The sequence below is a fragment of the Staurois parvus genome, unplaced genomic scaffold (assembly GCF_062004578.1).
Source record: "Staurois parvus isolate SC_StPar_1 unplaced genomic scaffold, SC_StPar_1.0 ptg003683l, whole genome shotgun sequence".
Taxonomy (NCBI): Eukaryota; Metazoa; Chordata; class Amphibia; order Anura; family Ranidae; genus Staurois; species Staurois parvus.
In genome coordinates, this window is record NW_028321479.1 from 928 (window position 1) to 26,373 (window position 25,446).

At 48.0% G+C, this 25,446-nt stretch overlaps 1 protein-coding gene across 1 annotated transcript in view; it reads left to right on the top strand.

The window, feature by feature from the left end:
* Positions 1 to 246: 246 nt before the first annotated feature.
* Positions 247 to 25,446, top strand: part of LOC149427525 (uncharacterized) — a 72,331-nt gene continuing 47,131 nt past the window's right edge. The window contains exon 1 of the mRNA XM_089667936.1: positions 247 to 917. Within this exon, the coding sequence (XP_089524062.1) occupies positions 247 to 917 (671 nt within the window). The remainder of the gene's footprint in view (positions 918 to 25,446) is intronic.

Below are 25,446 nucleotides of genomic sequence, written 5' to 3' on the forward strand. Positions count from 1 at the left end.
CGAAGGCTCCGCCTCCAACTTTTCACATGCTTCCTCCAGAACGTTACTCCGTCCCTGTAACGTTCTCCTGCATCTCGAGGCGCCGCCTCTGTCCGTTGTCTTCGCTCCTCCTCTTCAACGTATTTTCGGTCCCGTCAGGAAACTAACGACACCGCCTCCGTTTCTCAACGCTCCTCCCTCCGGTTCCTCCTTCTGGAGGTCCGTTGCTCCTCCCTCGTTACCGCCTTCTCCTCCTCCTCTTCGGTCATGGCCGGAAGTGATCAGTCGTCCAGTATAGGCATTTCCGGTGACGTCACGGCCCGGACTCCATTAGTGCCGCAGCTGAGGGGGGAAGAAGCAGCCGCTGCCTGTGACAGCCCCGGAGCCGAGCAGCGTCGTGTCCCCCCCTCCCTCCCCGCTCCCCCCTCACCTCCCTCTTCCTCCTCCCTGTTCTCCTCCCCGGGAGGGGGACTGCGCCGTGTCCTCCCAACCTCCTCCACCACGGCCGCTCTCGGCGAGGAAAGTCTGGCCTCCGCTTCCTCCGACTCGGACACCGGCCGAGCGTCCCCTCCCCCGCGGAAGAAGCTCCGAGCCTCGGAGGAGGCAGCGGCAGAGGCGGCAGGGCTCGTCACAGGGAACATGCAGGCCAACGGGGCGGCGGCAGGCGGAGCGGAGCCGGGATCCCCCCCTTCCTCCTCCTCCCCCTCCTCATCGTCCACCATGGCCGCCCAGAACGGCGGAGAGCTGCCGGCCCACTCCAATGGCCTCCTCACCAGCAGCAACGGAGACTCCTGTGCCGCCAGCAGCAGCGGTGGCGGTGTTGGCGGAGGAGGCGGGGGCACCGAGCAGCCCGGCCTGAAGAAGAAGAAGAGGCTGAGCCAGGCCGACGAGGACGTCATCCGCCTCATAGGGCAACACCTGCACGGCCTGGGCCTCAAGTGAGTGGGAGCACCGACCTCCGGAGGGGGGCTGATCTGTGTGTGTGTGAGCACCACCGACCTGGGGGGGGCTGATCTGTGTGTGTGTGTGAGCACCACCGACCTGGGGGGGGCTGATCTGTGTGTGTGAGCACCACCGACCTGGGGGGGGCTGATCTGTGTGTGTGTGTGAGCACCACCGACCTGGGGGGGGCTGATCTGTGTGTGTGTGTGTGAGCACCACCGACCTGGGGGGGGGGGGACTGATCTGTGTGTGTGAGAGCACCACCGACCTGGGGGGGGGGGGCTGATCTGTGTGTGTGTGAGAGCACCACCGACCTGGGGGGGGGGGCTGATCTGTGTGTGTGTGAGAGCACCACCGACCTGGGGGGGGGGGGCTGATCTGTGTGTGTGTGAGAGCACCACCGACCTGGGGGGGGGGGGCTGATCTGTGTGTGTGTGAGAGCACCACCGACCTGGGGGGGGGGGGCTGATCTGTGTGTGTGTGAGAGCACCACCGACCTGGGGGGGGGGGGGGGGCTGATCTGTGTGTGTGTGAGAGCACCACCGACCTGGGGGGGCTGATCTGTGTGTGTGTGAGAGCACCACCGACCTGGGGGGGGCTGATCTGTGTGTGTGTGTGAGAGCACCACCGACCTGGGGGGGGCTGATCTGTGTGTGTGTGTGAGAGCACCACCGACCTGGGGGGGGCTGATCTGTGTGTGTGTGTGTGAGAGCACCACCGACCTGGGGGGGGCTGATCTGTGTGTGTGTGTGTGAGAGCACCACCGACCTGGGGGGGGCTGATCTGTGTGTGTGTGTGAGAGCACCACCGACCTGGGGGGGGCTGATCTGTGTGTGTGTGTGAGAGCACCACCGACCTGGGGGGGGCTGATCTGTGTGTGTGTGTGAGAGCACCACCGACCTGGGGGGGGCTGATCTGTGTGTGTGTGTGAGAGCACCACCGACCTGGGGGGGGCTGATCTGTGTGTGTGTGTGAGAGCACCACCGACCTGGGGGGGGCTGATCTGTGTGTGTGTGTGAGAGCACCACCGACCTGGGGGGGGCTGATCTGTGTGTGTGTGTGAGAGCACCACCGACCTGGGGGGGGCTGATCTGTGTGTGTGTGTGAGAGCACCACCGACCTGGGGGGGGCTGATCTGTGTGTGTGTGTGTGTGAGAGCACCACCGACCTGGGGGGGGCTGATCTGTGTGTGTGTGTGTGTGAGAGCACCACCGACCTGGGGGGGGCTGATCTGTGTGTGTGTGTGTGTGTGAGAGCACCACCGACCTGGGGGGGGCTGATCTGTGTGTGTGTGTGTGTGTGTGTGAGAGCACCACCGACCTGGGGGGGGCTGATCTGTGTGTGTGTGTGTGTGTGTGTGAGAGCACCACCGACCTGGGGGGGGCTGATCTGTGTGTGTGTGTGTGTGTGAGAGCACCACCGACCTGGGGGGGGCTGATCTGTGTGTGTGTGTGAGAGCACCACCGACCTGGGGGGGGCTGATCTGTGTGTGTGTGTGAGAGCACCACCGACCTGGGGGGGGCTGATCTGTGTGTGTGTGTGTGTGAGAGCACCACCGACCTGGGGGGGGCTGATCTGTGTGTGTGTGTGTGAGAGCACCACCGACCTGGGGGGGGCTGATCTGTGTGTGTGTGTGTGTGAGAGCACCACCGACCTGGGGGGGGCTGATCTGTGTGTGTGTGTGTGTGAGAGCACCACCGACCTGGGGGGGGCTGATCTGTGTGTGTGTGTGTGAGAGCACCACCGACCTGGGGGGGGGCTGATCTGTGTGTGTGTGTGTGTGTGTGTGTGTGAGAGCACCACCGACCGGGGGGGGGGCTGATCTGTGTGTGTGTGTGAGAGCACCACCGACCGGGGGGGGGGCTGATCTGTGTGTGAGAGCACCACCGTCCTGGGGGGGCTGATCTGTGTGTGTGTGTGTGTGTGCACCACCGACCTGGGGGGGGGGGGCTGGTGTGTGTGGGTGCACCACCGACCTGGGGGGGGGGGGCTGGTGTGTGTGGGTGCACCACCGACCTGGGGGGGGGGGGCTGATCTGTGTGTGTGGGTGCACCACCGACCTGGGGGGGGGGGGCTGATCTGTGTGTGTGGGAGCACCACCGACCTGGGGGGGGGGCTGATCTGTGTGTGTGGGAGCACCACCGACCTGGGGGGGGGGCTGATCTGTGTGTGTGGGAGCACCACCGACCTGGGGGGGGGGGGGGGGCTGATCTGTGTGTGTGAGAGCACCACCGACCTAGGGGGGGGGGGCTGATCTGTGTGTGTGTGAGAGCACCACCGACCTAGGGGGGGGGGGCTGATCTGTGTGTGTGTGAGAGCACCACCGACCTAGGGGGGGGGGGGGCTGATCTGTGTGTGTGTGAGAGCACCACCGACCTAGGGGGGGGGGGGCTGATCTGTGTGTGTGTGAGATCACCACCGACCTAGGGGGGGGGGGGCTGATCTGTGTGTGTGTGAGATCACCACCGACCAGGGGGGGGGGCGCTGATCTGTGTGTGTGTGAGATCACCACCGACCTGGGGGGGGGGCGCTGATCTGTGTGTGTGTGAGAGCACCACCGACCTGGGGGGGGGGGCTGATCTGTGTGTGTGTGGGAGCACCACCGACCTGGGGGGGGGGGGCTGATCTGTGTGTGTGAGAGCACCAGACAGCCCGATCGGTGGGTGTGTTCAGATACCTGGGTCCCCCGCCCCCCGATCGGTGTGTGGACAAGGGCACCTGGACCGATGATGGCCCGATTGGTGTGTGTGTGTGTGTGGAGCGGACACCTGGACCGGTGGCGGCCCGATCGGTGGGTGTGTTAAGATACCTGGGTCCCCCACCCCCGATCGGTGTGTGGACAAGGGCACCTGGACCGGTAAAGGTCCGATCGGTGTGTGTGCGCGCACGAGCGGACACCTGGACCGGTAAAGGTCCGATCGGTGTGTGTGCGCGCACGAGCGGACACCTGGACCGGTAAAGGTCCGATCGGTGTGTGTGCGTGCGCGCACGAGCGGACACCTGGACCGGTAAAGGTCCGATCGGTGTGTGTGCGTGCGCGCACGAGCGGACACCTGGACCGGTAAAGGTCCGATCGGTGTGTGTGCGTGCGCGCACGAGCGGACACCTGGACCGGTAAAGGTCCGATCGGTGTGTGTGCGTGCGCGCACGAGCGGACACCTGGACCGGTAAAGGTCCGATCGGTGTGTGTGCGTGCGCGCACGAGCGGACACCTGGGCCGGTAAAGGTCCGATCGGTGTGTGTGTGTGTGTGTGTGTGTGTGTGTGTGTGTGTGTGTGTGCGCGCACGAGCGGACACCTGGGCCGGTAAAGGTCCGATCGGTGTTTGTGTGTGCGCGCACGAGCGGACACCTGGGCCGGTAAAGGTCCGATCGGTGTGTGTGTGTGTGTGTGTGTGTGTGTGTGTGTGTGTGTGTGTGTGCGCGCGCACGAGCGGACACCTGGGCCGGTAAAGGTCCGATCGGTGTTTGTGTGTGCGCGCACGAGCGGACACCTGGGCCGTTAAAGGTCCGATCGGTGTGTGTGCGTACGAGCGGACACCTGGGCCGGTAAAGGTCCGATCGGTGTGTGTGTGTGCGCGTGCGCACGAGCGGACACCTGGGCCAGTAAAGGTCCAATCGGTGTGTGTGTGTGTGTGTGTGTGTGCGCACGAGCGGACACCTGGGCCGGTAAAGGTCCGATCGGTGTTTTTGTGTGCGCGCACGAGCGGACACCTGGGCCGGTAAAGGTCCGATCGGTGTGTGTGTGTGTGTGTGTGCGCGCGCACGAGCGGACACCTGGGCCGGTAAAGGTCCGATCGGTGTGTGTGTGCACCTGTGGACACCTGGACCGATGACTGCCTGATCTGTGTGTACGAGCGGACACCTGGACCGATGATAGCCTGGTGTGTGTGTACACCTGGACCGATGACGGCCCGATCGGTTGTGTATTCATGAGCGGACACCTGGACCGATGACGGGCCGATCTTGTGTGTGTGTGTACGAGCGGACACCTGGACCGATGATGGCCCAGTGTGTGTGTGTGTGTGTGTGTACGCGCACGCGCAGACACCTGGACCGATGACTGCCCAATGGGGGAGTGTGTGCACACCTGGACCGATTATGGCCCTGTGTGTGCGCGCGCGCGGACACCTGGACCGATCACGGCCCGATAGGTGTGTGTGGACACCTGGACTGTTGACAGCCCGATCGGTGTGTGTATGAGTGGACCCCTGGACCGATGATGGCCTGATCAGTTGTGTGTGCATGCGTGGACACCTGGACCGATGACGGCCCGATCTGTGTGTACGAGCGGACACCTGGACCGGTGACAGCCCGATCTGTGTGTACGAGCGGACACCTGGACCGGTGACAGCCCGAACGGTGGGTGTGTGCGCATGCGCGGACACCTGGACCGGTGACGGCCCGATCGGTGGGTGTGTGTTCAGATACCTGGGTTCCCCCCACGATCTGTGTGTATGGACAAGGGCACCTGGACCGATGGCGGCCTAGTCGGTGTGTGGACACCTGGACTGTTGACAGCCCGATCGGTGTGTGTGCGCATGAGCGGACCCCTGGACCGATGATGGCCTGATCGGTTGTGTGTGTATGAGCGGACACCTGGACCGATGACGGCCCGATCGGGGGTGTGTGTGTGTGTGTGTGTGTGTGTGTGTGTGTGTGTGTGTGTGTGTGTGTGTACTGATGACTGCCCGATCTGTGTGTGTGCACGCGTGGACACCTGGACTGATGACTGCCTGATCGGTGTGTGTGTGTGTGGACACCTGGACCGATGACGGCCCGATTGATGGGTGTACGTGCGCGAGCAGACACCTGGACCGTTGACGGCCCGATCGGTGTGTGTGTGTGGACAAGGGCACCTGGACCAATGGCGGCCCGATCTGTGTGTGTGGACAAGGGCACCTGGACCAATGGTGGCCCGATCTGTGTGTGTGGACAATGGCGGCCCGATCTGTGTGTGTGGACAAGGGCACCTGGACCAATGACGGCCCGATCGGTGTGTGCCGACACCTGGACTGATGACAGTCTGATCAGTGGGTGTGTGTTCAGATACCTGGGTCCCCCCCCAAATTGTCGTGTGTGGACAACGGCACCTGGACCGATGACTGCCCGATCTGTGTGTGTGTACGAGAGGACACCTGGACCGATGGCGGCCCGATCGGTTTGTGTGCATGGAGACCTAAATACGATCCAAAAACAATGATATGGTGCTACAACCCTGACCCAGTTAAACGATTCCCAAGGTTGGAGCTTGTTCTTCACTGTGCTGGGCTAGCAGTCTCCATCTGCTTGTATATAGTCATCCAAAGCATGATAAAGTCCGCAACAAGGTGAATATAAAAACTTGTCTTGTTTCAAAGGGGTGTAAGGTTCCATACAACAGCCAACACTAACGCGTTTCAGTCTGAAAAGACCTTACAGCTTTAGTATGTGTACCAACCTGGGGGGTACCAATATATGCATGTGTACTGACCAGAGACAGACCGCTCTCTGTGTACATGTCCCTACCAGAGATACCAATCTATCTGTGTACACCAATCAGTGTATGTTTGCTGACATCTATACCAGTTATAGCCCAATCTATGTGCTGCCACAGATTATCATATAAACACAACGATCAGACTATCTATGGCACTGACATTTCTAATCAGTGTGTACTGACACCTATACCAATGACAGGCCAATCAGTGTGTTCTGACATCTATACAGTTAACAGCCCGATCAGTGTATACTGATATTTATGGCACTGACAGTCTGATCAGTATGCACACATCTATTCCAATGATGGCCTGATCAGTTTGTACTGACGTTTATTGCATGGTCAGTCTGGTCAATGTATACTGATATCCATGGCATTGACATCTGGATGGGTGTGTACTGGCACCTGTGGCACTGATGTCCTGATCATTGTGTATACAGATTGATCCGTATTTGTGTACGGTTATGTAGAGCACTCGCCTATCTGGCACTAACAGCCTGATCAGTATGTGTTTATGGACAACTGTGACTGATTTAGTGTGTGTCTGTGTTTGCATCTGTCACTGTATACAGACTTCCATGGCACTAACAGCCTGATCAGAGAGATCTGTAGCACTGACACTCAGTAGTGCATATATACTGGCAAGTGATTACCGACACCAAGCAGTGTGTGTATACCAACAGGTGATTGCTGATACTGAGCAGTATATGCGTACTTTGAGGTCTGACGCATTGATGACCTGAGCAATTGTCTGACTGTACTGACCTTGCACTGGCTGACCAGTGATAAGCAGCGGGTGTAGAGTGCGGGTGTAGAGTGCGGGTGTAGAGTGCGGGTGTAGGACACTTATCGGTTAGATCTTTGAATACTGATATCTGAGGGACTGACAGTGGGGAGTGTGTGTGGCAGGTGAAGTGTTGACCCTGAACTGATTTCTGAGGAGCTGGCAATGAGTAGAGGTTGTACATTTTCGGCACTGATAGTCTGTTCTCAGTGTATATATCACTATCTGAGTCTTTCAGGCCACTCATTGTGTCTGTGCTCCATCCTCTGAGGCAATGTTTCTCGACTTTTTTTTTTTTCAGTCAAGACACCTTTTAAAATGGATAATTTCATGGCACCCTTTAAAATACTGCACAATCTAAAGGCATCCCATTCTAAAATGTAAAGAACAATTCTACACACATCCAGTACATGCAACGTGTGAGGTGATTTATTCTTCCAAAGCAAATACACCTTTGCACACTGGTACTGACTAGTATTCATGTCTTTTCTCTCTCTGCTAATGTGACTCCAGTGCTGACAGGAGCATACAAGAATGATGTGCATGCACTCCACGTCCTCCTTATCAATTGACAATGTCATTGGTTGTTAGGATGCTGGCGGCTAGGTCATAAAAGTGCACAATGAAAACCTGTGGCTTTGTGTACTAAAAGGCAGGCTTGATCCACTTGCTGGCTTGTATAAAATTTTTGGAGATTTTGCCAAGGCACCCCTGAAGAAGCCTGGAGGCACACCAGGGTGCCTGGGCACCCTGGTTGACAGAGGCTGCTCTGAGACACCAATATGCATGATGCGTCTGTGCTCAGTCCTCTGAGGCACAGATATCCTGATCAGTGTATCTGCGTCGTCCTCTGAGGAACTGATCCTGGATGTGTGTGCTCTGTCCTCTGAGGAACCGATATCCTGGATGTGTGCGCTCTGTCCCCTGAGGAACCGATATCCTGGATGTGTGCGCTCCTTCCCCTGAGGAACCGATATCCTGGATGTGTGCGCTCCGTCCCCTGAGGAACCGATATCCTGGATGTGTGCGCTCCGTCCCCTGAGGAACCGATATCCTGGATGTGTGCGCTCCGTCCCCTGAGGAACCGATATCCTGGATGTGTGCGCTCCGTCCCCTGAGGAACCGATATCCTGGATGTGTGCGCTCCGTCCCCTGAGGAACCGATATCCTGGATGTGTGCGCTCCGTCCCCTGAGGAACCGATATCCTGGATGTGTGCGCTCCGTCCCCTGAGGAACCGATATCCTGGATGTGTGCGCTCCGTCCCCTGAGGAACCGATATCCTGGATGTGTGCGCTCCGTCCCCTGAGGAACCGATATCCTGGATGTGTGCGCTCCGTCCTCTGAGGAGCCGATATCCTGGATGACGTGTCTGTGCTCCGTCCTCTGAGGAGCCGATATCCTGGATGTGTGTGCTCCGTCCTCTGAGGAACCGATATCCTGGATGTGTGTGCTCCGTCCTCTGAGGAGCCGATATCCTGGATGTCTGTGCTCCGTCCTCTGAGGAGCCGATATCCTGGATGTCTGTGCTCCGTCCTCTGAGGAGCCGATATCCTGGATGTCTGTGCTCCGTCCTCTGAGGAGCCGATATCCTGGATGTCTGTGCTCCGTCCTCTGAGGAGCCGATATCCTGGATGTCTGTGCTCCGTCCTCTGAGGAGCCGATATCCTGGATGTCTGTGCTCCGTCCTCTGAGGAGCCGATATCCTGGATGTCTGTGCTCCGTCCTCTGAGGAGCCGATATCCTGGATGTCTGTGCTCCGTCCTCTGAGGAGCCGATATCCTGGATGTCTGTGCTCCGTCCTCTGAGGAGCCGATATCCTGGATGTCTGTGCTCCGTCCTCTGAGGAGCCGATATCCTGGATGACGTGTCTGTGCTCCGTCCTCTGAGGAGCCGATATCCTGGATGACGTGTCTGTGCTCCGTCCTCTGAGGAGCCGATATCCTGGATGACGTGTCTGTGCTCCGTCCTCTGAGGAGCCGATATCCTGGATGACGTGTCTGTGCTCCGTCCTCTGAGGCACTGAGATCTTGGATGTGTGTGCTTCATCTCTTGAGGCACCAATGTCCTAATCAGTGTAACTCTACGCCGTTCTCTAAGGCACCGATATCCGGGATAATGTGTCTGTGTGCTTTGTCCTCTGAGGCACCGATATTCCAGGTGATATGTCTGCCCTCCGGTCCCCAAGGCACCGATATCCTGGGTGATTTGTCTGTGCGCCATCCTGGTGTGTGTGTTCTGACACTTTAGACGCAGAAACGAATTGGCATGTTTATACTGACATGTGAGTCACTGACAGGTTAGCCCGCATTTGTGTACTAAAATCGGAGACGCTGATATGCTTGCCATTGTTCACATACTGACTTGAGAGCCACTGGCTGCCTGTCTAGAATGTACATTCTGACTTGAGACACTGAAAGCCTTGGCATTTGTGTAATGATGTTTATCGAGTATGCACTGACCTGCTAAGTGTTTGTATTGGTATCTGAGGCAATGGCACCAATTAAGGTGTGTGTATACTGTCATAAATAGGTGCAAACTGACTTTAGAGCATATTTACTGAAATCAGGGACACTGATATATAGATTTTAGAATCTAATAATTTGACCTCTGGAAGATTTTACCTCCTTCATAACCAGGCCGTGTTTTGCTATTCAGTACTGTGCTAATTTAACTTACAATTGTTCTGTCATGCAGCACTGTACACAAATTAAATTTTTTATTTTTTTCACACAAATAGAGCTTTCTTTTGGCGGTAGTAGATCACCACTGGGTTTTTTATTTTTCTTCAGTATATAAATGAAAAAAGACCAAAAATTTAGAAATAAAAAAACTATTTTTTATTCTTTTGCCGTAAAACCCTATCCAACTAAATAAAAAATGAAATGCCTTCATAAATTTAGGCCAAAATTAATTCTGCTACGTCTTTGATTTAAAAAAAAAAAAAAAAAAAAAATTCCATTAAGTGTATATTGGTTTGCATGAAACTTATAGCATCTACAAGTGTGTATGTGTGTAATAAATATATATATTATATTGGATATGTACACTTCTCAAAAAAATTAAAGAACACTTTGAAAACACATCAGATCTCAATGGGGAAAAATATGCTGGATATCTATACTGATATAGTCTGGGTAATGTGTTAGGAATGTAAGGATGCCCCATTGTTTGATGAAAATTATCAAAGACCCCCCAAAAATCAGAGGGGAAAAAAATAATGCAGCAGGCTAGTCAACTTTGCTGAAATTTAATTGCAGCAACTAAAAATGGTACTTAGTAGTTTGGCCCCCACGTGCTTGTATGCATGCCTGTATGCTTGTATGTATCCTAATGAGACAATGAATGGTGTCCTGGGGTATTTCCTCCCAGATCTGGACCAGGGCATCACTGAGCTCCTGGACAGTCTGAGGTGCAACCTGGCGGGGTCGGATGGACAGAAACATGATATCCCAGAGGTGTTCTATTGGATTTAGGTCAGGCGAGCGTGGGGGCCATTCAATTGTATGAATTCCTTCATCCTCCAGGAACTGCCTGCATACTCTCACCACATGAGGCCGGGCATTGTCGTGCACCAAGAGGAACCCAAGACCCACTGCACCAGTGTAGGGTCTGACAATGGGTCCAAGGATTTCATTCCGATACCTAATTGCACTCGGGTGCCATTGTCTAGCCTGTAGAGGTCTGTGCGTCCCTCCATGGATATGCCTCCCCAGACCGTCACTGATCCACCACCAAAACGGTCATGCTGAATGATGTTACAGGCAGCATAACATTCGCCACGACTTCTCCAGAGCTTTTCATGTCTGGCACATGTGCTCAGGGTGAACCTGCTCTCATCTGTGAAAAGCAGAGTACCACTGGTGGACCTGCCAATTCTGGTGTTCAATGGCAAATACCAATCAAGCTCTATGGTGCAGTGAGCACAGGGCCCACTAGAGGATGTCGGGCCCTCAGGCCACCCTCCATGAAGTCTGTTTCTGATTGTTTAGTCAGAGAGATTCACACCAGTAGCCTGCTGGAGGTAATGTTGTAGGGCTCTGGCAGTGCTGATCCTATTCCTTCTCGCAAAAAGGAGCAGATACCAGTCCTGATGGTTTAAGGAACTTTTACGGCCCTGTCCAGCTCTCCTGGAGTAACTGCCTGTCTCCTGGATTCTCCTCTATGCTCTTGAGACTGTCCTGGGAGACACGGCAAGCCTTCTGACAATGGCACGTATTGATGTGCCATCCTGAAGTAGTTGTACTGCTTGTGCAAAATCTGTAGGGTCCAGGCATCGCCTCATGCTACCAGTAGTGACACTGATCCTAACCAAATGCAAAACTAGTGAAAAACAGTCAAACGATGAGTAGGGTAAAAAAATGTCAGTAGCCTCCACCTGTAAAACCATTCCTGTTTTGGGGGTCGTCTCATTGTTGCCCATCTAGTTCACCTGTTAATTTCATTAACGCCAAAGCAGCTGAAACTGATTACCAACCCTCTCTGCTGCTTAACTGACCAGATCAATATCAGGAGTTTCAGTGACTTAATTCTATATACTCTGATTAAAAAGTGTTCCTTACATTTTTTTTGAGGGGTGTGTGTGTATTAGAATCTTTATTTTATTTTTTTTATCTTTTTATACTGGTAATGGTGGCGATCAACAACTTATAGCGGAACTTGTGATATTGCGATGGGCAATCTGATACTGAGTGGGAACTAACTGATATTACCATTGGCACGAATACAGTGATCAGTGCTAATATTCACTTTACTGATGACATTGTGATTCTGCGCAGCTGACCCGCACTGCAGCACTGTGCACGGTTGGCAAGTGGTTAAGTCCATTCAGATGGAGTCATGTAACATGTAATACAAATCTGTACCCTCAGGGCTGCTTTTGTGCACAAGTTCAGAGGTCTAAGGTGTCAATAGACTGGGGTCCTAAAGCAGACCTTTCACTAAAAATCACAGCAGCGTACAGTGCTGCATGCTGATGAAATCCAGTTACTTTCATTATTGTGTAAACCGTGTATTGCTTTTACTAATACTACTTTTTTTTTTCCACTTATTGAGTGAGGCTCTGGTGATGTAACCCTGGCCTCACAGAAGCTCCATGGGATGTTCCAGGAGGCAGACCTAGAGTTTGACACAGTTTCATGGGTAAAGAGAGATGGATTCATATACCACTTTGTATATCTTCGTTCTCTTTTCCTTCCCATTTTTATAAAGGATAAAAAGACTGCAATTTTTGGTTTGTAGATTGCCATTACTAAATGCTACTAAAGGGGCCTTTGTGCTAAAACAGAACAAAAGTCTGCAATACTTATCTCTTCAACTGTCCGAGGTCCTTTTGCTTGCAGCTTCTTCTGGGGGCAGGGCTGCAGGTGTCTTCCTTGGCTGATGCGTGATGACATCACTCCTGCATATGTACAGCAGTTCAGTCATCATTGCACACAGGATCAATGCCTAAGTGTAAACTGAGCCACGCATGTGCAGCTCAGTGTACATGCTAAAGACTGCCTGCAGGCACATAGGTTTGCAGAAGAGACATTGCATGTCCTGTAGGTAATAGAGAGCCTGCATGCTCACAGTTTAAAACAGTAGAAAAGTCCATCAACAGAATTCTAAAAAACATCCACCAGCAAGGTAATGCTATAATGTGCTAGTATCTACCACCACATTATGGCATACGTACCTTTAAAACGAAGCCCTCCAGCAATGTGCTGTCACCACTCACAGGGCTTCCATCTTCATCCGGTCTTCCTTCCATCTTCGCGGGCTCCGCTGGTATGAATGGCCAAGCTGTGATAGCTTCACTCCTGTGCATGTGCGCGGAAGTCATAGCACGGAGCTCTGAAGGGATGACGTGAGTATGCTGTCCCTTCAGAAACATGCGCTGGTGATGTCACTGGCTGCATCCTGTGTGAATATCTCCTAAACACTGTAAGTTTAGGAGATAGTCACTGTACCTACAGGTAAGCCTTTAACCAGTTCCCACCCAGCCAATAGCACATAGGCGGCCGGGCGAGCAGCTCATCCCTCCGGGTGGACGCCATATGGTGTCCTTTTAGGCATGTGCAGTTTGCCTGCCTGCTGGGCCCATCTGCAGCGCGATCTGTCACCGGCCGTCTACCTCGGACACGGCCGTTGACAGATCTGTGTACCGGCACCGTTTCCAGTACTATGTGACCTGCTGTGACCAATCACAGCAGGTCACATGACAGTTGTATACAATGGATGGCTTCCTTTCATGCTATCCATTGTATACTAGTGTCTAGCTGTGAATGGTCACAGCGATCACATGGACAAGCTGGGCTAATCACAGCCCAGCTGTCATGTGATTAGCCGTGGCCAAATCACAATTAAGCAAAAAAAAAAAAAACCCTGAATGAATCGGTCATTCAGGTAAATGCTTGCTTATAGCAAAGTAATTCTTTGCTATAAGCAAATTGTGGAAAAAAAAAAAAACAAAAACCTGATTACTTCCCCAATTACTATGGTAACATTATACTACTTTGGTCATAGTGAAATATGAAAAAAATCTTAAATAGAAAACAGCGTGCAGGGGTTCTTCTCTCTCGCAGCCACTCACATTTCAAATTGACATGGTTATGTGGGACTCCAGATGCATTGTTCATTCAGAGATCTGTGAATGAATAAACTAAAAGTCCCACCAGCCATCCCTAGCAGCAGATAGATTTGCAGTTATCCATGGACCCCAAGTGTGTTGACCGCTGCACTAAGCATATTGAGATTTCCTCCATCTCAGTAACTGAAGAGGTACAGCCAGAGAGCTGGAGGAAATGTTGGCAGGAGCCTGACATTGCAGCTGTGATCCACTGTTTGTAGGTGCAATGCTCTGCAGCCTGAGTGTATGTGTGTGTCACAATTTTTTGTATAGGTGAATTTTCCTCACAATTTGTTAGTCACTTCTGTGAAGTCGTTACCCTCTCCATGGGTTGACAGCACTGCTGTCCAAGGGTGGGCTACACCACTCCTTCTTGGATACAGTGGAGGCGTGAACATGGCTGGCCTAAGACGGGAAGTGTTACGGACAGGATCACCCAATAAAAATGAGGGGTGAAGTCTAACAAAAAAGTTAATGCAGCTACTACTTCTAAAGACTGGTAAACTGCACTATATTTTTTATTTTTGGATTTAGAAAATGCTTTAGCGCAGACTGATCAGCATTTATATAGTGTAATCTAAGGCACCAGTTGGCTGTATGGTGGGATGGCATGTGTTTACAATGTGATTGGGGTCAGGGGTGTCTCTGTACCATGCCTGGTATGTAAATACTGTGACTGAGCAATTGACTTCAGTGTGCCTAATCTGGGAAGGACACAAGATTTTGGAGTGGATCTGTGGATCTGTAACCATTTTTCTCCATCAAAAAATGATTCACAGTGCCAGAGTTGGAGGTGTAGTATCTGATCCCTGTGTTCAAAATGGGGCATGATCACTGACAGGCTGAGCAGTGTGTGTATATACTAAAGCTGGTCATACATGGGTTGAAATTCCCTGCTGAACGAGCCAAATATTGATCAATGTATGGGCAGACTGGTTGTACACAAGTCAATTTGTTGACTGACTTGTGTACAACCTGCCTGTCTGCTTTGTCCTGAAGGATCCCTGCCCCCTGCCTATATCCAGCAACACTTATTTTTGTATTCTGTGGGGAAGGCTCCCTGTTGTCAGAGTATAATACCAAAGGAGGGATTCCCCCCATTCACCTCAAATGTGTGGATGGGAGGAATCGAGGCATTTTTCTTTCATTCAGCCTGCTGGTTGAACGAAACAAAATGCATAATGTATGCACTGCCTTATATATACAGACTGCCCTTACGACGTATTTATTCAGAGTTTAGGTGCAAGTACGTTTCCTTTTTTTTTTTTTTTATTAGGTGGTTTACCCACTGCCTTTTTCAGCTACTTGATATCTGCTCAAAAGTCCCATTTTGATAATTCTTCCTTGTGCTTTTCCCATTCAGAAACACTTGACATCTGAAACCAAAGACCCAGGGCATCTTCCTTTTGTGTGAAAAAATTTGACACGTTTCCCTGACCTAGTGTGTCTATAACAACATTGGTGTCAGACATTCTGCTTGGTATATTTACTCCGATGTGAGTCACGTGCTGATCTCCTGGTGTTTTCTGTATTGGGATCAGAGACAGACACCCTGCCATGGTGTATATAGCGGCCTCTGAGTCATTGCTACCCTGCCCGGTGTGGTAATAATGAGGTCTGACTCAGACACTCTTTCAATGTGTTTTATGAATTCAGTCGGGCACCCCTGATCTGTGTCTGTGATTAGAAATGTGGCTTCCAGGTTCAGCATTCTGATTCAAAGGCTTTTGTAAGGCTGGTACACCCATACATGTGTGTAAGGAAAACATTTCAAGGATCCCTTTATAATGTGTTGATATTCTCATCTATGTGGAAGGCAATGTTTTGTAGTGGAGGCCTCTGTTTTTATCAGTGTATGTAGTAGGTTTTAATTAGGTCTAGTTTACATGGTTAAGTTCTGAGGATCTTTTTATTATATGTACAGTAAATTGTGCTTTCCTTTGGCTGCAGACCGGAGACCTGTTGGCCATTTTCCCTCTTTGCTGTATATAATGATATTGTGATAAGGCAAATCTTGGCAGGAATATGGATTAGACTGCTGCTAAGGTTACTGCTGACTTCTTCTCTACTTCTATGTAACAGGATGTTATTTGGGTACTCTCCATGTTTATATATTAGGTTCTGGTAGCCTTTTATGTAGATAAAAACGACGGCCCTGGAATGCTTACGTTTATCCCAACCACTAATAAGCTGGGGTGTGTGTTGCCATCACCCAAAGTGGATTGGCAAAATACCTAAAGGCCAATTGATGAGTATCCGCAGAAATTGTAGACTTGTGAAAGATTATGATGAACAGGCAGAAATATTAACACACAGATTTCTGGAAAAAAGACTTTGGACAGGAGAAACTACAGGTAGTTGGGGAAAAAAGTAAAAGATATGAATAGGGAAGTACTACTGAAGATAGTAAAGAGCGACAAAAACAAACAAGCTTTTGATGTTCCATTCATTAAGGTGTTCAACCGATAATATAAAAAGGTAGACTAAATAAACACTGGCACATCTTGAACGAAACTGTGTTAGCAAAAATATTACCTAACAGACCAAAGTTTATCTATAAAAGAGCTCCAAACCTTAGAAACCATCTGGTACACAATGTAGGAGAGCCACCAAAACCATATTTTGTTATTCCAGGAATTTAAAGGCTTTTACAGGTGTCAAAATTGTCTACCGTTCAGGACCAGTAGATGGCAAGCGGGTACATTTTGAATCAGTTACTAAGCAACAGTATAAAATCAATACATTCATCACATGCACTAGTACCCATGTCACATATGTCATCGAGTGCCCATGTTGACTTCAATATATAGGGCACACCACTAGACAGTTTTCCACCAGAATTAGAAAACATTAATATCAAAAGGGTTTATAAAAGGCAGTTTGTCAAGACACTTTAGGGAAGTACATGAAAAAAATCCTAGCAAAATGACCTTCTATGGTATTGACAGGGTCACATCACATTGGAGGGGTAGCAATATGAGCATTTTAATTTCCCAGAATGAAACGAAGTGGATACATGAAATGGCATCTATGGCGCCAGGAGGCCTCATTGTGGTTATTTGACTTTTAATTGTTTCATTGACTATGATTATTGACTTGATTCTTGGTACCAGTGAATCCCATTGATATGCCATCTGGACTAGATTTCATATATGTAACCAATTATACTATAAAGGATCTGTTTTCTCCAGGTCCATGCATCTACATATGGTTTCCCACATATTTGGGTGGAGAGGTCTATTTCTATATTTAAAGGCATATCTCACCTTCGTATAGTCCCAAACAATGTATTGAACATGTGTTCTATGCTATTTTATTTCCCTTTTTTGTTATTTTATGGTATTTTAATATATTATTGATATTTATCATGGAATTGGATAGACCTCACCCGTTGGGATATTTAAACATAGGTTCCCCCCTTCCTGTTTTCCATCAAGGCATTTGGCAGATTGGCAACCTGGGAGGTTGGGGATGGATATTGCTCTGGAGGCGGTGTTCAAAAGTATTGTTTGCTCATTGGGTGTGCGTTTTCCTCAATACCGGTATGCCATATTAATTTAGTTATATGGCGCCCAGCATCATATGGAGTGGGTGTCATAATTAACATCCCAAAGTTTTATAAGCGGGTTCTTCAACACACTGGGACAGTTTGATGACTCGGCTGTGTATATTTGGTTTGGTCCCAGGGATACATACATGTTTGGGTCAGTTAGGAATGGAAAGTTTACCCTGTAGCAATTTGGCTTCCAGCAGTTGCATTAAGTTGTATGGATGGACCATTATATCATGGCGACCGCTATAAGAACATTGCAGCCGCCAGGACTACAATATCATGGTGGTCTTCAGGAAATTATCTTTATTAGGTGTGCCATGATTTACAGATCAGCGCTGCATTGATCTGAGGATGAACTATTGGGATATCTGCCCACCTGCTTTATTTGCTGGGTTTTAAGTACTGTTGGGCCAGCTGGGGATATGAAGGTTCTTCCCCAGCAACATGGTTTTAGAATCCAGATTAAGAAGTAGAGGCGGACTAACACATCATGGTGACCGACCATGATTGCAACATCATGGCGGGTATTAGGTAGTTTACTTGTTGCTAGGAGACTAGCCTGCATATATAGAACTCCAGTGGGGCGATCTAGCTCTGCTCCTGATGTCATATGACGAAACGCGTTGGGCGGAGATAGCAGCGTCACATCCGGTCTACACAAGCGTCCTGGGACACATTTGTTTTTAAAGTGCCAAATATATGGAATACATGTTAAGTGCATTTTTAAGTGGTTTTTATGCAATAAAAATGGTATAACGCTATGGAAGTCTCCCTTTTTGATTGCTTTACTGCGGAGGAGTATTGTGACTGTTTAAGTTTCCTTACAAGAGGACTCCGGTTGTTAAAGGGCACAGGAGATTGCATCGCCCTAGGGGCTGGTTAAAGCGCCTTTTGACCTACCTTCACATAGGGGTCAATACCTTGCGGTGAGTGGGGCACTGGAGGGGGAGCACGAGTGGAGCACTTATCACCGTTGTCTGCTGGCAATATCACCAAATTGTCACTATATCATGTTCCTCATTTTGGTGAGGAAGGTGTTTTTATAGCACCAGGACTTTATTTTCATGAACTGATCTGCACATTCGATTTTGTACGTTTTCAGGATTACGTTTGTTTGCCGTAGTAGGTTTGCACACTGGCGTTCACAACACTGTGCACCAGGTTCATATCTACTTAGGGGGAGGTGTATTATAGTCCCCATCACAATATTATATAATTTTCATGGTTTAAGGTTATTTGTATGCACAAATCACTACAAGCAACAATACTTTAGAGGTATACCCCCTATAGAGGGAGGTGTATTATAGTACCCATTAGGTGCATTCACATAAAATAGGTTTACATTTTTTTTTTTCATTATACATTCACAATAGGAAATGGAACACATAAGAACACATTGATTAGGGAGGTGCATTGTAGTATTTCACAACACTACATTAGTAGCACCTCCAGACTTCCACAGTAATAGCACTGCAGCTCAGCAAATTAATTTTTTTATATTGATACACATTTATTTGTAGTTCATTGCTAGCAGTAGCCTCAGGATTGCCGTCTAACTGCTGCGCAGAATTTCGCAGGTGTGTGTTTGTGTGTATATATTTATATATTTTTTTTTTTTGTATTATAGGAGAGAACATACATTTTATCTATAAAATAAGATAGTGCAGTGCTAAAGATATAAACTGAATAAATAGTATAAATTTGGATAACTCCAAACAAAACGCTCAATGACTATGTATGCGTTTTAAAACAAAAAATTCTAGAAGGTGCGTCATACGTTCAAATAAATGTAGTCAAAGTTCAAATCAACATCAACGGTTATCGCTAGGTGACATTTCCAGTATAATATAATGCTCCAGTTGGTGTGCAGGAAAATAGATAAAATGCGCACTCACCAGATGCGCATATAAATAGCGTGTTGTATGTAATAAATAATGGTCTGTCGGGGATCCCTCTTAGGGTGGTACTGGATACAGCCTGGAGTTAGACGGCCCTCCTTTAAGTTACAGGATGATGGTAAGCCGGAGTTTCCCTTTAGGAGCTGTATGGATCAAAAAACTTCCAGGCACTGAGATGGTCACCAAGGAGATGCTTTACTTGTTCTTGTTCACTTTTTTTTTTTGTTTAACCTTCCTGCTTGCAAGCTGCACAGGAGTTATGTCATCCCACTGAACCAATCCAGATGGCTGAAGATGTTGAATCCTGAAGAGGATGGGGTGAAGATGTTGGTGCTGGGGGAGGTTCATTGATGTTCACTGCAGTCTACCCGGAGGTTCATTGATCTTCATCACTGCAGTCTACCCGGAGGCCAGAATTCTTCCTCGCTGCTCACTGCACTTTCAGATAAGCAAGATCCAGCACCAACATCTTCACCCCCTCCCCCTAGGGAGCGTGAAGATATTTAATCCAGGGGGTCCACAATTTTTCAGACCTGACTTGCTGATCTTTAAGAATGCTTATCAATTTTTCATTGATCATAATCCAGGATATTTTGTCAACCATCGTGATATTGACCACGGGAGACTTCCATGCTTGCGCTATGGTTATTTTAGCAGCTAGGAAAATGAAGGTGATAAGGGTTCAGACATGTCTGGGTATCTCATCCAAAAGGTCAGTGAACAATGCTGTATTGGGTATTTTCCTGCCCGTCGCGGAGTAGACGAGATTGAACATTCTAATCCAGAATTGCTGGACCTTTGGACAGGACCACGGCTATATACGTAAATTGCGGATTAGGGACTGATGTGAATGTACAATATATATGTAAAGCACTGCGTAAATTGATGGCGCTATATAAGTGCCTGTAATAATAATAATAGAATTACACGTGTTCATCTTTGCGTGCTAGGACAGAGGTGCTTAAAAAAATGTTTTATTTTTTTACTGTTTGCTTTTTTTTTTTTTTTTTGTCACAAAGTATATGAACATCCATTGTGAGAGCAATAGGCAGTGGCATAAAAATGAAAAAGAATGGTGCAGCGCTAACTACAAAGGTGAATAAAAATAAATGTGTATCCTTACAATCATAAAGTGCTAATAAATCAACAAACCAAAAATATACATATAACAATATAGTGCTAATTGAAACCATGATAACAAAGTGAACAATACTAGTGTATGGGTCACCTTAGTGACCTAAAAATGGTGATAAACACACACAATATAAAATGAAATAAACTGGTGTTAAGTGTCCTTGATAATAATCAAAAAACCTTTTAAAGCAAGTAATAAGTCCATAAAGTAACAAGTGCTGATAAAACGTGATAAAACACCATGCAATGTGTTAAACGTGAACACTTCGTGCAAGTGCCGGCACACTTTAAATCCACTCCAGCTGCAGTGCCTCCTCACCTCCTTCCTGCGACCCAAAAGGGCCCAACAGGCATTCAGGATCACTCTGGATCCTTTATATCTCCGGCTAATACCTCTCCAGAAAGCTGTGGATCATAAACGGTCTCCTATTCAGCCTCCAAATGCTTCCTCCTCTGCCTTTTATAAGGATACTCTGTAGGGTATATTACTCACAATCCCAGTGAGTAATCGAAAAGATCCTCCATAGTGTAGTATTAATAATAATGCAGTCTTTATTTAAACATAGGAAGTACACTCGCATGAACCTGCAGTCCCTTCCTCCTGCTATATGTGGGTATGCTGCATCCATGTTGTACTTCCTGGGTGTACTAAGATGGCGTCCTCCACCGGAAGTGCGTCACTCGTACTGGAAGCTGCGTATCGGCGTTACGTCATGTGGTCTCGTGACTTCCTTTCGATTAGCACTATATTGTTATGTATATTTTTGGTTTGTTGATTTATTAGCACTTTATGATTGTAAGGATACACATTTTTTTTTTTTTCATTTTTATTCACCTTTGTAGTTAGCGCTGCACCATTCTTTTTCATTTTTTTGTTCTGATAGGTATTATCATTGGGAGTTGGCCGCTATTGGTTAGGGTATTTCAGTATCGGCGCAGGAGGATTTTTAGTTTTTCTTTTCATCTTAATAGGCAGTGACAGGTACTCTTTATGGAGAGAGCTGGGGTCAATAAGACCTCCGATCCCTTCTCTGCCCTTTTAAAGCATTTGATCACAACAAAATCCGTATTATCAATTTTCCATTTTTAAAAATAGCACAGTTTATATCCAGGGAAACCATAAGTGATGTATGCTCATCACTTGTTTCCTGTATCAGAGGTGTACAGAGTGGTTCTGGTCTTTGTATGCCATTATGATCAACCAGCAGAAGCGCCAGCTGGTTGATCGGGTGTCCCAGTGGGACGGGACTAGGACTGGCACTGACCTTTTGGATGGTCCAAGGAGGAGGGTGGCCAAATTGTACAGCGCTGAGCAATCCTTTTGGCACTATATAAACACTGTATAATAAGACATGAAAGTGGCCCATTCAAGTGAATGGGGGTTTCCGCATTCATGTGAAATGCATGCAGTTGCTGTGTGCTGCTATTTGGTTTAAACAAGTGGTGAGGAGGTGACTTAACACTTAACTCACTGCCTGTCAAGTGCTCTCTGAAGAGCACTTGCTCAGCATTGTCACCATTCATGTATGTGTGTGTTTTTAATTAAATTGAATATAAGGCATTCTCTGAGGTGAAGAGGAGTGGCAGTGCTGTCATGGGACTCACAGGGCCTGAAACCGCATTTATCACTGTAGTAGCATGAGCTACCACAGTGATTGTCACCTTCCACAGCGGTCTATCAGTTGTGGCTTATGCAAAGCTGGACCATTGTAAGTATACATTTGTACCTGAAGTTCAGCTTTAAAGCAGTATTAAACCCAAAACCAAAAATGTAACCGATTGCAAATTAACAATCCTTAGACGTGGTGGCTGCATTAGTTTTTTTTTTTTTTTTCCCCCCCCTCTCTTTTGCACCTGAGGTGTGCCAGCAACACCTCCTGTATGGCTCTGGATGATGGAGCACAGAGGGTACCTTTTTTGGACCGCAGCACTTTTATTGTAGGGGAAAGGGAGTGTTAGATGTACTATCAGACTTAAATACAGTAACAATTTGAAGCTGAACTCCAACTAACATTTTAAAGGCACTTTCAGCACAGCAGTTTTTTTTTTTCCTTCTGTGATAAAGGTTTTGCATAAAGAAATAGGGTTGTTGGTTCGAATCCCAACCACAGCATTACCTGTCTGGAGGTTTTTTTTTTTTTTTTTTTTTTTTAAACAAACACAATCCAGTAACGTAAAAAATTTTTTATTAAGTTATTCTTAGGGCTTGACAAATACCGGGTCACATGGAAATTAGAAATTGCATCCTGGTGCCTGGGATTTTTGTCAGCCCATTTACTGTTGGCAGAGGATGAGAGTCCAGCCAAACCCAGTGTCCCAGTGTGAGGAGCATATATGTGAGGGCCCCTCTATTTTTTTGGGGGGGGGGGGTGGATTTTACGTGCTTGGGTGTAACTTTAATTTTTTACAGTTTGAGAAACTTTTATCACACAGTCCCCCGTGTAATCTTTTTTTTCCTTCAGTGACCGGTTCTCTTGTGACTGAGTCACCCGGAGTCTTAAAGAATCTGCATGTCTCCTCTGTGCTCCACTGAATGTGATGCAATGCAGATCACACCGCATTACATTCTTTGGTGGCCAGGGAAACGGTCAACAGGGACCCCGACATTACGTCATACACGGAAGGAACAAGATGGGGAGGACAGCAGGATACATAGCAGGGGCGTGCACACTTTACTGGGTTGTGTGCCCACAGTAGGACTAAATGTGTAAAACAAAACCTGCAGGCGATATAAATTGCACATCCCTGTACTATATAGGGGGGCATAAGTCTATTGAGGATGGGGCTGTATTATGTAGGAGTCGTACTTCCATGATACAAGAGATTTTTTGGGAGGTGATAAGCAAACATTATGTTGCAGTTTAACACTTTTTAAATGTGCATTCATTTTTTCTTTAAGGCTTTTTCTATTTCCTATTTTTCATCACCAATGATTGGCTGTCAACTTTGATTGCTTCCAAGCAGCATAGTTCAGATAGGTTTGAACCGTCCTGAGCTCATTGGTGGTTGCCATGTACAGCTGCTGCAGATTCTGGCTATACCAATTTTGATGAATTCCTGCAGTTCTGCCTGTGAACTACAGAATGCCTTTGTGTTCTGTAGTTCTAACATCCTGTCCTAAAATGACACCACTGATTCTCTATATTCAGTGCATCCAGAAAGTGTTCACAGCACTTAACTTTTGCCACATTTTATGTTACAGCCTTATTCCAAAATGGGTTAAATTCTTTTTTTTCCCTCAACATTCTACAAACAATACCCCATAACATGTAAGAAGTTAGTTTTGAAATTTTTTCAATGTATTAAAAATAAAAATTAAAAAAACACATATACATAAGTATTCACAGCCTTTGCCATAACACTCAAAATTGAGCTCTGGTGCATCCTGTTCCCACTGATCATTCATGAGATGTTTCCGCAACTTGATTGGAGTCCACCTGTGGGAAATTCAGTTGATTGGACATGATTAGGAAAGGCATAAATCTATCTAGATAAGGTCCCACAGTTAACCATGCATGTCCGAGCACAAACCAAGCCATGAAGTCCAAGGAATTTTCCATAGACCTCCAAGACAGGATTGTATCAAGGCACAGATCTGAGGAAGGGTGCAGAAAAATTTCTGCAGCATTAAAGGTCCCAATGAGCACAGTGGCTTCCATCATAGAAGAAGTTTGGATCCACCTAGAGTGGGCCACTCAGCCAAAATGAGCGATCAAAGGAGAAGGGCCTTAGCCAGGGAGGTAACCAAGCACCCGATTGGTCACTCTGAAAGAGCTCCAGTGTTTCTCTGTGGAGAGAGGAGAACCTTCCAGAAGAACAATCTCTGCAGCGCCCCACCAATCAGGCCTGTATGGTAGAGTGGCCAGACGGAAGCCACTCCTCAGTAAAGGGCAAATGGCAGCCCACCTGGAGTTTGCCAAAAGGCACCTGAGGGACTCTCAGACCATGAGAAACAAAACTCTGGTCTGATGAAACAAAGATTGAACTCTTTGGCCTGAATGCCAAGCATCATGTCTGGAGAAAACCAGGCACTGCTCACCACCTGGCCAATACCTCCCTACAGTGCAGCATGGAAGTGGCAGCATCATGCTGTGGGGATGGTTTTCAGTGGCAGGAACTGGGAGACTAGTCTGGATCAAAAGAAAGATGAATGCAGCAATGTACAGAGACATCCTTGATAAAATCCTGTTCCAGAGCGCTCTGGACCTTAGACTGGGGTGACGGTTCATCTTTCAACAGGACAACAACCCTAAGCACACAGCCCACATAACAAAGGAGTGGCTACGGACCAACTCTGTGAATGTTCTGGAGTGGCCCAGACTTGAACCTGATTGGAACATCTCTGGAGAGATCTGAAAATGGCTGTGCACCGATGCTCCCCATCCAGTTTGATGGATCTTGAGAGGTACTGCAAAGAAGAATGGGTGAAATTGCTCAAAAATAGGTGTGCCAAGCTTGTAGTATTTTTAATAAATTGCAAAGATTTCAAAACTAACTTTTCACATTGTCATTATGGGGTATGGTTTGTAGAGTGTTGAGGAAAAAAATTAATTCATTTTGGAATAAGGCTGTAACATAACAAAAGGTGGCAAAAGTTAAGCGCTGTGATGTGTTGTATATGGACAAGAAGTATGTGAAAATAAAGGAGAGACGGAAAAAGAAATCGGCCACCATATCTAAGGACTAATAGACGGTAATACATTATAGTTTTATTGTGGGTTTTGATGACCTCAGACCTGTGACACTTGGGGATAGAAGTGGTACATGACCAGTCACCATCTTCACTTCAGTGGTTTGACACCCACATTTGTGGTTCATTGTCAATGTCTAGGTAAGGAATTGTAAGTGTGTGTGTCAGCTGACAGTCCTTCATGCACCTTAAACCAGTTTCGACACTAATCGTTCAGAAATACATTGATTGTCCTGAAAACTAGTTTTTTATGTATTCAGACTTGCTGCTTATATATTGATTAAATTACCTCAAGTGGCTCCATTTAGCAGTATATTATTTTTGTTGTGCACCTAATACACCATTAAGTTTGTATGTACAGCTGCCTCTTGAATGGCTGT